Source organism: Hypanus sabinus, chromosome 1 (genome assembly GCF_030144855.1).
Source record: "Hypanus sabinus isolate sHypSab1 chromosome 1, sHypSab1.hap1, whole genome shotgun sequence".
Lineage (NCBI taxonomy): Eukaryota > Metazoa > Chordata > Chondrichthyes > Myliobatiformes > Dasyatidae > Hypanus > Hypanus sabinus.
The window spans coordinates 143,706,264-143,721,691 of record NC_082706.1 but is presented as its reverse complement, the minus strand read 5'-3'; the positions used below and the strand labels follow the sequence as shown (position 1 = coordinate 143,721,691).

Genomic DNA, 15,428 nt, shown 5'->3' with positions numbered 1-15,428 from the left:
CTGACCATCAACCAGCCCATTACACTGATCCCATTTCATTCTCCCCACATCCCCATCAACTCCAGCCAGATTCTCCCCTCACCTGCACACTGGGGATAACTTACAGTGGCCAACTAACAAATTGACCCCCTCATCTTTGAGAGGTGTGAGAAAACCACAGTATCCATGGCATGGGGGGGGGGGGGTAACCCACACAGTCATAGGAAAAATGTGCTAACTCCACACAGATAGTGCCAGAGGTCAGGATTAAACCCCAGTCTCTGGTAACTCTGATCCTTTCTTAATGGCCTATGGAGCGCAGAATTGAGGCTGATATGACAATGCAGTGCTGCATTGTTGGAGGTGCCAGCTCTGGAAGATCACGTCCAGCTCCTTCAGGGAGCTGGTGAAAGCCCAGGCAGTTCTCTGTGCACACACAATATCTGATAGACACTTGGACAGGTACATGGACAGGAAAGGTTTACTGGGATGTGGACCAAGTGTGAGCAAATGGGACCAGCTTAGAAGGGCATCTTGGTTGACATGGGGAAGCAGGGTCAAAGGGCACATGCCTATGCTGTATGATTCTATAATTCTAATACTGGCTGATCTAAAATATATTCTGAGCCGATGAGAATAAGCTGTAGTTCCTACACTTTATTTGTGACTTGCACTTAGAGGCATCCCAGTCCAATTAGCCATTTTGGAGTTGTGAGGGATGCTGTTCAAATGCAAATTTCATTAGTCATTAGAAGATGCTTTCTAATCAGCTAGTTTCCCTCAAGGGCAGCCCAGGGAGCCATTCCATTATAACCTCATTGCATCTTTGGTGATAGAGACATGGAACCTTCACAATGTCTCAAATGTTTTTCACACTCTATGGACTTCTTGATAGTGAATTTTCCCAGAGAAGGGGAACCAAAAACTAGAGGGTGTAGGCTTAAGGTGAGAGTGGACAGATTTAATAGAACCTGATGGGACACTTTCTTACCCAGAGAATCAGTACATGGAATGAGTTGCCAGAGCAAGTGCTTGAGGCAAGTACATTAACAAGTCTTGTGGATGGGTACATGGAGAGGAAGGGTTTAGAACATGGAATAGTGCAGCACAGAACAGGCCCTTTGGCACATAATGTTGTGCAGACTGCTTAATCTAGTCCAAGATCAATCTATGCTTCATTCCCACATAACTCTCCATTTTGCTTTCATCTATGTGCCTATCCAAGAGTCTCTTAAACTTCCCCAAAGCATTCGCCTCTACCACCACTCTATGTACCCATTAGTCTGTAAAAATCCTCTGAGTTTCTTAAACTTTGCACTAAATTTTCCTCCACTCACCTTGAAAGGCATTGGCCATTGCTGCCCAGGGAAAAGAGGTGCTGGCTGTCCACTCGATCTACGCCTCTTGTCATCTTGTACAACCCTATCAAGTTGCTTCTCATCCTCCTTCACTTGAAGACAAAAGCCTTAGCTTGCTCAACCTTTCCTCAAACGACACATTCTCTAAACCAGGCATCATCCTGGTAAAATCTTCTCTGCCCCTTCTCTAAAGCCCCCACATCCTTCTTATAATAAGGTGATCAGAACTAAACAAAATACCCCAAATGTGACACAATACACAAAGGGTGGAGAGAGATATCCAGAAGAAGGTGGCACCGGCAAACAATACATCCAAGGGCAACATCTTCCAGACAGTTCACATCTTCTTTTTCTTTCAAAAGTGGTTCAGCTACCATTGGAGCCTGGAGTCTACATTTTGCTGGTGTTTTTCAAGCCCACTAAGCTATCCGGTGCTTTGCTGTCACCGAGGTTGTTTGGCGAGGCGTGTGGCCTCAAGACCAAGAAGCCTGGAGCTGGGGTGCAAGCCCATGATCAACACTATTTCCCTCTGATTAAAGTGTCGAGGAAGATTGAAATTATCGAAGCGTGAGTGTGTGCTCAGCACCGTCTCTGATCCTTTCACTCACTACTGCTGGCTGAAGGTCCCCGTGTTTGAATGTTCTCTCTCTCTCGATGCTGCTGGAGTCCTGAATCTTGGGCAAAGTTTCACTGATGTGATTTGTGGAATGGACTCTGTAGCTCACGGTATGCTGTGTTTCTAGTCGCTCTTTTTTCTGTTGCCATTTTGGGTGATTTTTGATTGGGGTGGCCTGTGGATAACAAACTGAATATTCAAGCTGAACTGAATATGCCTGGGTTCTTTCAGTTTCGTGCTTTTATATTCTGAGTTTATCGCTCCTTTTTTGCTATTTGCGTGCGAGGGGTGGTTTTGATGTTTTTCTTTGAATAGTTTCTATGTTTTTTTTTGTTTCATGGCTGTCTATGGGAAGATGAATCTCAGGGCTGTATACTACATTCATACTTTGATAATAAATTGACTTTTAATATTTGGATATGGGCCAAATGCAGGGTATTAGGAGCTAATGGGAATGGGTCCTGCTCTCAGGGCCTCACGACTGGCCGCTTTTTGACATCCCAAGGACGTGGCCTGGAAGATGAGCACGTCTTCAGGGTTCAGGGATTTCGTGGCTCCGGGGGTGTGCTGACTCTCGGCCGGTGCCCCTGACTAAAGCATCGTGGGAGAACACGGAACATTAGGAGCAGCCGGTTAGCTGCCGGGCTTGGCTTGTGTGTTTGGAGACCTGCACCTGTTTGGTGTCGACTCTCTGGGCAGAGCTCAGAAAAAGCGACACAACAGACTTTTAACATCGTAAGTCAGCGAGTTGTTTGTTAAGTCTCCCCTTTCACTGTGAAACCGGGACACCTCTTTTTCCCCTTATTGGGGGGAGAGCGTCTGTGGTATGTCAAATCATTGGGTGAACAAGTAGTTTTTGGAGTACTGCAAGTCTGTGTCTTTACTGATGCTTTCCGGCACTCTTGAGTGCTCGGTGGGGGGTGCTGATGCTTTTTTGCTGGTGGGGGTGGGGGTTGTTGCCTTGCTGCTGTTTGTGCGTGGGAGGGGGAGCTGGGGGTCTTTGGGGTTCTAACGTTTTAACTGTCATTCATTCTTTGGGGCACTCGTCTGTTTTCGTGGATGTCTGCAAAGAAAAAAAAAATCAGGATGTATATTGTAGACATGTCTCCGACATGAAATGCACGTATTGAAACAAATGGGCATCTTGGCCAGCATGACAAGTTGGGCCAAATGGCCTGTTTCTATGTGGTATCACTCTATGAATAGGAAACCCTCTATTGATGCTGAAAAATTTGGAGAGTATTTCAGAAGTTGTGGAATACAGGACAGAATAGAGCAGCGAGGTAAGATATCAAAATGAGCTTCTGAGTGGAGGAACAGGTAAAAGGCTGAATGGCCAACTCCTGAGTCTATTGCTTAGGTTTCCATTGAGAATGAGGTCGAGATGAAATCAACAAGCTAACCATAGGGCAGCCAGGAGCCACAACAGACCACCGTCTACAATAATTTCCACTTCAAACTCAAGAAACTTAACATTTGTGCTTGGGATCCATGTCCTCAGCACTCTTGGACAAACAGTTTCCACAGGGATTTATTGAATTTGTTAGTGAGCACTTTATGATCACACAGTATCCCTCTAAACCTTTCCCATCCATGTTTAAGCATTGAAATTATACCTGCCTCAACTACTTACTCTGACAAAATGTTCCAGATACCCACTGCCTCTGTATGGAAAGCAATGCCTCTCAGATCACTTTTAAATCTTTTCCCTCTCACCTTAAATCTACGCCCTCTAGTTTTAGACTCCCCTCCCATGGGGAAAGGACGGACCGTGCATGTTAACTATGCACCGTTGATTTTATACCCATGTAAGGTCACCCCTCAGCCTCCTTTGCTTCCAGAAAAAAGCCTCAGGCTGTCTAATCTTTCCTTATAACCCAAGCCTTCCCGCCCTGGCAAGAAAGTTCAAAGTACATACATGTCACCATACACAACCCTGATATTCATTTTATTGCAGGCATTCACAGTAAATCCAAGAAACATGATAGTCACACACCAGGACAGACAATGTGCAAATGACAACAAACTATACAAATACAAAAAATTAATACAAATAATAATAAAACAATATTAAGAACATGAGATGAAAAGTCCTTGTAAGTGATCCATAGGTTGTGGGAACATTTCAGTGATGGAGTGAGTAAAGCTGAGTGAAGTCATCCCCTCTGGTTCAAGAGCCTGATGGGTAATAACTGTTTCTTAACCTGGTGACGTGGATCTCGAGGCGCCTGTACCTTTTTCCTGATGGCAGCAGCATGGAGAGAGCAGGTGCTGGGTGGTGGGGGTCCCTGATGATGGATGCTGCTTTCCTGTGACAGTGCTCCATGTGGATGTGCTCAGTGGTGGGGAGGGCATTACCCTCTGATGGACTGGGCCATATCCACTACTTTTTTGTAGGAATTTCCATTCAAGGGCATTGGTGTTAGCATGCAGACAGTGATGCAACCGATTCATAAACTCCACAACAGAAGTTTGGCAAAGTTTTAGTTGCCTTGCTGAATCCTCGCTGCCGTGCTTTCTTCGTAATTGCACTGATGTGCTGGGCCCAGGACAGGTCCTCTGAAACACTGAGAAATTTGAGGTTGCTGACCATCTCCACCTCTAATTCCCTGATGAGGACTGGGTCATGGACCTCAAAATTCATCTTCCTGGTCAGTTATCGGCTCCCTTGTCTTGCTGACATTGAGTAAAAGCTTGACTGAGTGGTGTTGTAACAACATTCTCCTTCCTATATGCTGATTTGTCGCTGATTTGGCCATGACAGTGGTGTTGTTAGCAAACTTGAATATGGCATTGAAGGCTGTGCTTAGCCACACAGTGTACAGCAAGTAGAGAAAAGAGCCAAACATACAGCCTTGTGCTGCACCTGTGCTGATTCAGACTGTGGAGGAGACATTACTACCAATCGAAACTGACTGGCGTCTGAAGGTGAGGAAATTGAGGATTCAGCTGCACAAGGAGGTACTGAGGTCAAGGTCTTGGAGCTTATTGATTAGTTTTGAGGGAATGATGGTATTGAATGCCAGGCTGTAGTTGATGAAGAGGTTCTGGATGCATGCATATTTGCAGTCCAGATGTTCGAGGATTGAGTGAAGGGCCATTGAAATGGCATCTGTGATGGACCTGTTGTGCCTGCAGGCAAACTGGAATGGTTCAAAGTGGCTTCACAGGCAGGAATTGATAGGTTTGATCACCAACCTCTCAAAACACTTCATCACAGTGGATTTAAGTGCTACTGGATGTTAGTCAATGAGGCAGGCTACCATATTCTTCTCAGGCACTGGTATAATTGAAGCTTACTTGAAGCAGGTGGGTACCTCAGACTGCCCAATGAGACTTTAAAGCGAAGTCTTGTTACCTACGTGGTTTGGTTTCACACAACAGTCAAACTCTTCTACAGCTCTCAAGCATCCTCCAGTGATTCAAGTTGAAAACACCCTCATGCACCTTTCCCAGCTTAATAATATCCTTCCTAATTCCCATTTCCTTTTTGGGTGACTAGAAATATATATAATACTCCAAGTGTGATTTCACCAGTATCTTGTATAACTGGTCCCAATTCCAGCAATCAATGCACCCTATTTAACGACACTCTTCCTGCTTTTGAGGGAATGTTTTATGAGGAAAGGTTGAGCGAGAAAGGCTATTCCTCTTTAGAGTGAAGAATAAGAGTGTAAAATAAGAGTGTAAAACTCAATAGAGGTGTAAAAGATGATCAGATGCATATAGAGTGGGCAGCTAGAGACATTCGCTGTTGGGCTGTAATGGCTAATATGAGGGGACATTATTTTTAAGGTGATTGGAGGAAAGTAATGGGGAGAGAATGACAAAAGTGATTTTTTTTTCATACTTAAGAGTGATGGGTGCAATAAACATATGGCCAGTGGTGGTGCAGATAGACAGATAAATTTAAGGGACTTGGCACATGATGAAAGTAAAATGGAGGACTATGTGGGAGGGATCTTGTGCGGCACAACATTGTGGGCCAAAGTGCGTGTACTGTTCTGTTTTCCTCCTAGAGCTGGGCAATCAGATTCATATTAAAATGCAAGAGACTGCAGAAGAAGGATCTCAGCCTGAAATGTCTACAGTCCACTTCCTCCCATAGATGCTGCCTAATCTGCTGAGTTCCTCCAGCAATTTGTGGGACCAGGCAAAGAGACCACACTCCATTACTCTTACCTGCAACTGGATATTAATGTTGCATCTCCTGTTGAGCAAAGTCTCCACCACTGTATTGTGTCCATACTGACTGGCAATGGACAGAGGAGTGGCACCATCCTGTGTGGGGAACACACAGAGAATTTAATTCACCGATATAGAATTGGAATTGATTTATTGTCATAGTACAATGAAAAGCTGGTCCTGTATACTGCTCATACAGATTAAATCATTACACAGTGCATGAAAAGATTAGAACAATTACAATAGAAGCAGTGAGTTGATCTGCAGGGAGAAACTTGCAATGAGTCTCCATGTTCCGGCACCATGTTGCCTCAATCTTCAATTCTATTTTTGTATCCATATATTGTTCAATATGTATTGCCAATCTGTTAGTTGTGTTTTAAAAATTAAAATGACATTTTTTAAAAACATGAGCTATCTGTTAAAAAAACTACGACAAAAGAATGGACCAGGATTGATCAGTGGACTGAATCTATTGGAAATTCAATGAAAATAGGATTTGGAAAAGATGTTCCTTTATCTCCTGGCAGCATACAAGAGTGAGACAGATTGGCTGGTTGAGTGGTGTCACAATAATAACTTTGCATTCAACGTCAGCAAAATCAATGAATTGACTGTGGACTTTAGGAAAGGGAAGTCAGGAGATCACAGAGGCATCCGCAGTGGAAAGGGTGAGCAGCTCCAAGAAACATTGTTCGAGAATTGTTACCTCAAGAAAGTGATACCCATCATTAAGGACTCTCATAAAGTGGGACGTACCCTGTTCTCACTGCTGCCATCAGGGAGGAATGGCAGAAACCTGAAAATACACAATCAATCATTCAGGAACAACTTCTTCCCTTCTGCCATCAGATTTCTGAATGGTCCACAAACCCACAAATGCCTTTGTTATTCCTTTCTTATTGCACTATTTATTTATTTTGTAATTTATAGTAATTTTATGTCTTTGCACTGTACTGCTGCCACAAAACAACAGATTTTACATCAGTGATAATAAACCTGATTCTGAGGGACATTCTGTTCATTAATTTTGAGAAGACTGGAATATAACAGTATAAGGTGTTGATCAAACTCATTTGGAATATTTTTAGTAATTTTGGCATTGCATCTAAAGAAAGCTGTGCAGGCCCTGGAGAGGCTGTACTTGATGGAGTTTGAAGAGGAGATCCTATTGAGACCTACCGATTAATGGCCCATATGGAGTGGACAGGGAAGGATGTTTCCATCAGCAGGAGAGTCCAGGAACCAAGGGCACAGACTCAGAATAAAGGGATGTCCCTTTAGAACTGAGATGAGGAACTTATTCAGCCAAAGGGTGGATCTGTAGAATCTGCTGCCACAGAGGACTGTGGAGTCATTGAGATTGATAGATCCTTGATTGGTAAGGGGATTGAGGGTTACAAGGAGAAGGCGAGAGAATGGGGTTAAAAAAAAACAGCCAATATTGAATGGTGGAGCAGACTCAATGAGCTGACTGGCCTAATTCTGATGCTGTATCTGATGGTCAGTTCATCGTGTAGTGGGGCAAGATTAGACAAAGCAATTACCCTGAATTCATTTCTTTTGAGAGCAGGCAGAAGTGTCTGAGTTAAGCCCATGTAGAGGCTGTACTGTGCTAACACATGCACATACGCAGGCACGTGGTGATCCATTGAACAGAAGATAAACAACACAGTTTTAGATGATTTCATTTTAAGAATGAGGATTTAAAGAATCTAGGTAGTGCATTTAATAAGTTGGAGATAACACAAAAATTGGTGGAGAGAGGTAATGAAGAATGATTCAACAAGATATACATCAGTTGGAAATATGAGCAGAGAGCTGGCCAATGGAGTCTAATGCAGACAAGTGTGAGGTGTTGCACTTTGGGAGGTCAAATGTAAAGAGAAAGCAGACAGTAAGTGGCAGGACCCTTAAGAGCATTAATGTACAGGGTGATTTTGGGGTTCAAGTCCGTAGAATATAGAATAGTACAGTGCATTACATTCGGCCCACAATGTTGTGCTGACCCTCAAACCCTGCCTCCCATATAACCCCTCACCCTAAATTCCTCCATATACTTGTCTAGCAGTCTCTTAAATTTCACTAGTGTATCTGCCTCCATCACTGACTCAGGCAGTGACTCAGGCACTGACTCATTCCATGCACCAACCACTCTGAGTAAAAAAACCTTCCTCTAATATCCCCCTTGAACTTCCCTCCCCTTACCTTAAAGCCATGTCCTCTTGTACTGAGCAGTGGTGCCCTGGGGATAAGGCACTGGCTGTCCACTCTGTCTACTCCTCTTAATATCTTGTACACCTCTATCATGTCTCCTCTCATCCTCCTTCTCTCCAAAGAGTAAAGCCCTAGCTCCCTTAATCTCTGATCATAATCCATACTCTCTAAACCAGGTAGCATCCTGGTAAATCTCCTCTGTACCCTTTCCAATGCTTCCACATCCTTCCTATAGTGAGGCGACCAGAACTGGACACAGTACTCCAAGTGTGGGCTAACTAGAGTTTTATAGAGCTGCATCATTACATCGCGTCTCTTAAACTTTATCCCTTGACTTATGAAAGCTAACACCCCATAAGCTTTCTTAACTACCCTATCTACCTGTGAGGCAACTTTCAGGGATCTGTGGACATGTACCCCTAGATCCCTCTCCTCCTCCACACTACCAAGTATCCTGCCATTTACTTTGTACTCTGCCTTGGAGTTTGTCCTTCCAAAGTGTACCACCTCACACTTCTCTGGGTTGAACTCCATCTGCCACTTCTGCATCCTATCAACGTCTCTCTGCAATCTTCAACAATCCTCTACACTATCTACACCGCCAACCTTTGTATCGTCTGCAAACTTGCCAACCCACCCTTCTACCCACACATCCAGGTTGTTAATAAAAATCACAAAAAGTAGAGGTCCCAGAACAGATCCTTGTGGGACACCACTAGTCACAACCCTCCAATCTGAATGTACTCCCTCTACCATGACCCTCTGCTTTCTGCAGGCAAGCCAATTCTGAATCCACCGGGCCAAACTTCCCTGGATCCTATGCCTTCTGACTTTCTGTATAAGCCTACCATGTGGAACCTTGTCAAATGCCTTACTAGCTTACTGAAGGTGGAAACACAAGAAGATAGGTAGGTTGGAAAAGACACTCAGCATGGTTGCTTTCATTGGTTAGGCAAATTGTATAAAATTTTGGTTAGGTTACATTTGGTTGTGTGCAGTTCTGTTTGCCCCATAACAGGAAGGTTATGGAGGCTTTGGAGAAGATGCAGAAGAGTCTCACCAGGATGTTGCTTGGATTGAAGTACACTTGCTATAATGACAGACTGGACAAATTTTGGTTGTTTTCGCTGGAGCCTTGAAGGCTGAGGGGAGACCTAACAGAAGTTTATAAGATTACGAAAGGCACAGATAGGGGAAGTAGTCAGAATATATTTCCAGAGTAGAAACATCAAGCAGTAGAAGGCAGAAGCTGAAGGTGTGAGGGAGAAGGTTTAAAGAAAATTTACAAGATTTTTTTTATTATTACGTAGAGTGTAGTGTGTGCCTGGCACAGCTGTCAGGGGAGGTGGTTGAGGCAGGCACAATAGTGATGTTTACGATGGTGGGTGAATAGTTTTGAAGAGAAGGTGCAGCTGATATAAATTTAACAGCTTCAAAGTGGTAGAATGGACAGAGGAGAGCGACTTCATTTTGTGAACTCAATCGTGCCATCATATGGCATGGAGGTAGGCCCTTCATTCCCATGAGTCTGCACCAAACAACAAGAACCCTCTTGTAGAAGGAATCCCACTGACGGCCATGGAGTCTGATACGGAGAGAGGTCAAAGGGCATGAAGTTCAGAAGAAACTTCTACTCCTGTGGATCAGAGATCATGTAGCTCACTCACAGAGGTGAGGATCTGATGCATGCGGGAGAGGAATATTGACTACCTATGTTCAAGGGCAGGGCAAGATGGATGTTTATGGCAATCAGGGTTAGTAAGGAAGGATTGGAGTCACCTTAACTGGAACATAACTATCAGACACAAGTCTCTGCTTTTCACTTAATGGGAGGCTTTGCATTTAAACTGGGGAAGGGAGGGGGCACTTTTTCATCACAGACCAGTGTATACCCTGTTGGCAACTTTATTCCCATGCCTTTGTCATGGGAGGTCATTCAGTGCATCCAGTCTATGCTGTCTCTCAGAGAAATCCCATTCTCCCAGTTATTTCTCTAAACCCACTCTCTTTCAGATGTCCGTCAATGGCCCCCAGATTCCACCTCCCTTCTACACATGGGTGGGGAGGGAGGTTGGCAATTTAAATTACCAACCTGCATAACAACTAAACAATAACCTCCCAATTCCTGCACTCTTTCACCACCCTGTCCTTGCACCACAGGAAGTAGCCTACCCAGATACACCATGGCTTCCTATGCCAACTGCTTTGCCCAATACTGCAGAGAGTTGTGGACACAGCTCTGCACATCAGCCTTCCTACCATGGACTGTCTATAACCTCTCCCATTAGGCAGACTGCACAAAAATCTGAAAACTCGTATGACCGGGCTCAAGGACAGTTTCTAACCTGCTATTACACTGAACAATCTCCTAGTACAGTAAGATAGACAATTGACCTCACAATCTACAATGTTATGGCCCTACAACTCTATTGTCTACTTGCACTGTGCTTTCTCTGTAACACTTTATTCTGCATTCTGTTATTGTTTTACCTTGTATTACCTCAATGCACTGAAGTAACAAATTGATTTGTATGAACTTTACACATGTCAAGTTTTTCACTGTACCTTGCTACATATAACAATCATAAATCAATTTATAGAACTGTGAAAACGTCTTGGGCACATATATATAGCTAGGCTGCCCAAGACTTTTGCACAGTGCTGTAGTCATTTTATTTATTGCACTGTACTGCTGCTGCTGTAAAACCCTGAAATATCATGACCTATGTGAGTGATGGTAAACCTGATTCCTGATGAAGGGTCTCGGCCCGAAACGTTGGCTACTCTTTTCTCACGGATGCTGCCTGACCTGCTGAGTTCTTCCAGCATTGCGTACGTATTCTTTGATCCATAGCATCTGTAGTTGTATTTTTGTGTTCTGATTCTGATATGGGTCTCTATTGTAGACTGACAGTAGGAAGTGGGTAGGGAGAGGGGAATTATGGTAGGGAAAAGGGGAAGGGAGAGAACAGACAGCAAGAAGCTCTAGAGAGATATTCTGTAATGATCAATAAATCAATGGCTTGGAATCAAATGGCCTTTGTCTGGTGTCTCAGGGATGGGTATGTCTGCACCTGAACCACCCTGGTCAGTGGCACCCTTGCTCTGCCACCTGTCCCACATCCATCCTGTGTCATTCACAATACCCTTTGCTCCCGCCAAACCAGATTTACAAACTCGTTCTCTGCTCCATGTTGACAAATACAGAACTGTGCAAAAGTCTTAGGCACCCTAGATAGATAGATCAATCTCCAAGACCTTTGCACAGTACTGTATGATCTATAATGGTGAGTGTCTCAATGGTTGCAGATTGTTGTCTCTCTTACTTTGGTCGATAGCTCTGTCGAGGCCCCATACTCCAACAGGAATTTTACGATCGCATTGTTCCCTTGTTGAGCAGCAAAGTACAGAGCAGTGGAGCCTGACTGAGGAGATAAAAGGGAATTAATTCACTCAACATGAAGCACCTACCACTCACCATCATCACTGTCAACATGTGCTGGGTGACTCATCTTCCTTCCAGTTGCAAATACTAACTTAATTTTGTGCTGACGGATTATTTCCTCGCACCCGGCCATGTCCTCTAAATTTCCTGGGAATGTCCTGGGAATTTCCTGGGAACGTCCTGGGAATTTCCTGAGATTCGGCTGAACATCTACCATAACTCTGGCAGAAGATCAGGAACCAGGCTGTCACCTGATCTGCCATCCGCCCAACAGAGGAAAATCAGTTTCTATTGCTCAGCCATTGTACATGGAACCCACGAACTCCCCGGACCTTTCTCCATATTAACATAATCTGCATTCCCTTGTACGTCTGGCTTCTACTGTGCAGCTGAGCCTGGATGAAGTTCCTCATCACTCATACCTCAACACCCCACAGGAAACTTAACCCTGGATTTTTGCCAGCACCAGAAACTGTTTTTGGTTGAAAAAAAATCCCACATATTCTGTCAAACTTGAAAGCACATACCACCAGGCTTGAGGACAGCTTCTACTTTCCTATTATAAGACTATTGAATGGAACTCTTTACACTCGAGGAACATTTTATCTCACAACCTACCTCATTGTGGCCCTTTTGCCTCATTGCTTGCCTGCACTATACCATCTCTGTAATTCTAACACCCTATTCTGGAATCTGCTTCTGTTTTTCCTTGTACTATCTGAATGCACCTTTGTGATGAAATTATCTGTGTGGATGGAATGCAAAACAAGAGTCTCAGCACAAAATGTTGACTATTTTATTCATTTCCATAGATGCTGCCTGACCTACTGAGCCCCTCCAGCATTTCGTGTGTGTTGCTTTGGATTTCTAGCATCTGCAGACTTCCTCGTGTTTATGAACCTATAATGTGTCTCCAGTCTGACTCTCAGTCTCCAGTGTCTGAAAGTCAGCTCTCCATTTACTCCCAGGACAACTGGCTTATTAAAAAAAAACACCAGGATTGTTTTCCCCAAAATAAAATTACCTGAAAGAGGCAGTCACAGCCAGACTGTATTCACCCTCAGAGAATCGGCAACTCACAGTAACCTCTCCTGTGGTCTGCACTTTGCACAAGCTTGCCCCTGAGCTAGCAGATTTTACCTCTCCACACCAACTTCCAGCAGGGAATCTTCTCCTCCTACTGGATGGTGCAGATATGGAGTGGGATCTCAAAGACAGCTACAGGAACCAGGGGAAAGGTCATTTTCACCCCAGGACCTATACTGAGGGTAGGCTTCTGTACATCAATACTGTTAAGGCTCCTGCCATTAACTGTATACTTTCTCTTTACATTTGATCTCCCAAAGTTCATATCACACTTGTCTGGATTAACCTCAGTTTGCTATTTCTTTCCCTGTATCTGCAACTGATCTTTATCTCACAAATTACTTTGACAATACTTTACATTACCTACAACACCATCACTCTGCAAACTTACTATGTATTGCACGTATCACAAATAGCAGAGGTCCCATTAAGAATCTCTGTGGATTTATTTTATCTTTTAATATTATAATGTTGTAACTGTATGTTTTTCTCCTGTCTTAATTACATATGCTATATGTGCTGCGTACTTTGTGTGACTGTTGGTTCTTTTGCATCTTGGGCCCAGAGGAATGCTGTTTCGTTTGGTTGTATTCATGTGTTTGGTTGAATGGCCATTAAATTTTATTTTGAACTTGAACTGTTGAACACCATTAGTCACAGACTTATTCTAGCCAGAATAAGATTTTTCTCACAGTACCCTGTGGTCTAAGGGCAAGCCAACAGGAATCTGAATCCAAATGGTCAAGGACTGTGAATTCCATGGATTAACCTCCTATGAGGGACCCAAGTCAAATGTCTTACTAAAGTCCGTGTAGACAACATTCATTGCTCTACCTTTCTCAACTCCTCCGAAAACACAATCATATGGTTTTGAAAGCCCAATCACGCCACCACCCTTCTCCCAGTACAAGACCAGCAAAACTGGTCATTGGATAGCTGAGAACAACTCCAACTATGTTGAACCTTGTTCTTGCTCTCCATTTTGCCCAGTTACATTCCTGTTATGGGATGCGTCTGCCCAGTAGTACACATTACCTCTCTTTGGATGTTAATGCCTGCTCCCTGTAGGATCAGCTCCCGAACACAGTCCATGTGATTGCAGTACGAAGCCACCATCAGAGCGGTTGTCCCAAGCTGTCAACGAGAAAATATCGCTGATGATCAGAATTGGTTACAGTCTGGCCACTTACTGATACAGGGCGTGCAGTGAAAAGTGTTAGCAGTTTGAAGGCTGTGCTGTGAAGCCCCCCCATGATGATTGCAGGATACACATGCATTTGAAAAGCATACACTGTCTCTGCAGTCTGCATCTGTTCGACCACTGTTTAGAAGCAGCCTCAAAAGGGTGGCATTTCCTTTCCGGGCCGTCCAGAACACAGCGTTTGCAAGTGGCATTTCCCTCTGTTGGAAAAATACAAGCTCAGTTTCAGTACTGAAGTAGCTAAAACGTACAATGGAACAGAACAGCACAGAAACAGGTCCTTGGGCCCACAATGTTCTTCTGAACTAACTACTGTACATTGGTAATCAAATATCTAACCAGACTAATCCATTTTGCCAATATCCTTCCATTCTCTACAATTTCATGTGCCTGTAAGAGAGTCTCTGAATGTTTCTATCCTATCACCTTCCACCATAACCCCAGGCATCCACCACTCTGTGTAAAAAAAAACCTATCCCTCACATCTCCTTTCAACTTACCCCCTCTCACTTTAAATACATGCTCTCTGTTATTAATCATTTAAACCAGGGGAAAAATCTATTGGCTGTCTACGCCTCTCATAATCTGATAAACGTCAGTCAGGTTCTCCTTGGTCTCCACTGCTCCAGAGAGAACAACCCAAGTATATCCACCCTCTCCTCACAGCTCATGCCCTCTAATCCAGGAAACATACTGGTGAACCTCTTCTGCACCCTCTCCAAAGCTCCCATATCCTCCCTATATCGGGGTGGGGGGAACTACAGTACAGTACTCCAGATCTGGACTAACTAGAGCTTTATAAAGCTGCAAGATAACTTCTTAACTCTTGAACTCAGTGCCTTGGCTAATAAGGCAGCTTGCCATATGTCTTTCATCACTAAAATACGATAGTGAGTTAAAACGGTCTTGAATCACCTTGGAATTGAGGATATAGCAAATCAGTTTCCAATTGCCTGTGTCGTCAGCTTTTTAACATGCAGGTTTGTTTTTAAGTGCATCAGTGATTAGTGCTACGTTAGAAATTAGAGCAAGACCTGGGCTACTCTGAAAACAGCAAGCACTCATGGAGCACCAACCTCTCCTCTATAGTTTCTGTCTACACTTCCCACTGCTTCAGCAAAGTAGCCAGCATAATCTAAAACCCCATGCCCCGTAGGTATCCTCTTCTCCCCTCCTATCAGGAGGAAGAAACAAAAGCCCAAAAGCACACACCATTAAACTCAAGGACACCTTCCAGCCCACCCCGCTGTTAAAAATTATTGAATGACCTCTCAGTTTGATGAAATGGTCTCCCAATCTCACGATTTAATTCGTTACGGCCCCTACACTTTTTTTTTCTCT

At 43.8% G+C, this 15,428-nt stretch overlaps 1 protein-coding gene across 4 annotated transcripts in view; it reads right to left on the bottom strand.

Annotated features, from left to right (window-relative positions):
• The window catches only part of ankrd29 (ankyrin repeat domain 29), a 53,253-nt gene that overhangs the window by 24,106 nt on the left and 13,719 nt on the right, over window positions 1–15,428 (bottom strand). For 2 of the 4 annotated variants that reach the window (XM_059977800.1, XM_059977794.1), the window contains exons 2-5: window positions 14,177–14,287; window positions 13,922–14,020; window positions 11,682–11,780; window positions 6,136–6,234 (exon numbers count right to left, since the gene is read on the bottom strand). In XM_059977800.1, coding sequence (XP_059833783.1) covers window positions 6,136–6,234; window positions 11,682–11,780; window positions 13,922–14,020; window positions 14,177–14,281 — 402 coding nt within the window. In that variant the 5' untranslated portion in view covers window positions 14,282–14,287. Of the gene's footprint in view, window positions 1–1,945; window positions 2,129–6,135; window positions 6,235–11,681; window positions 11,781–13,921; window positions 14,021–14,176; window positions 14,288–15,428 lie in introns of all 4 variants that reach the window. The other 2 variants (XR_009513651.1, XM_059977813.1) reach the window with 2 other exon arrangements.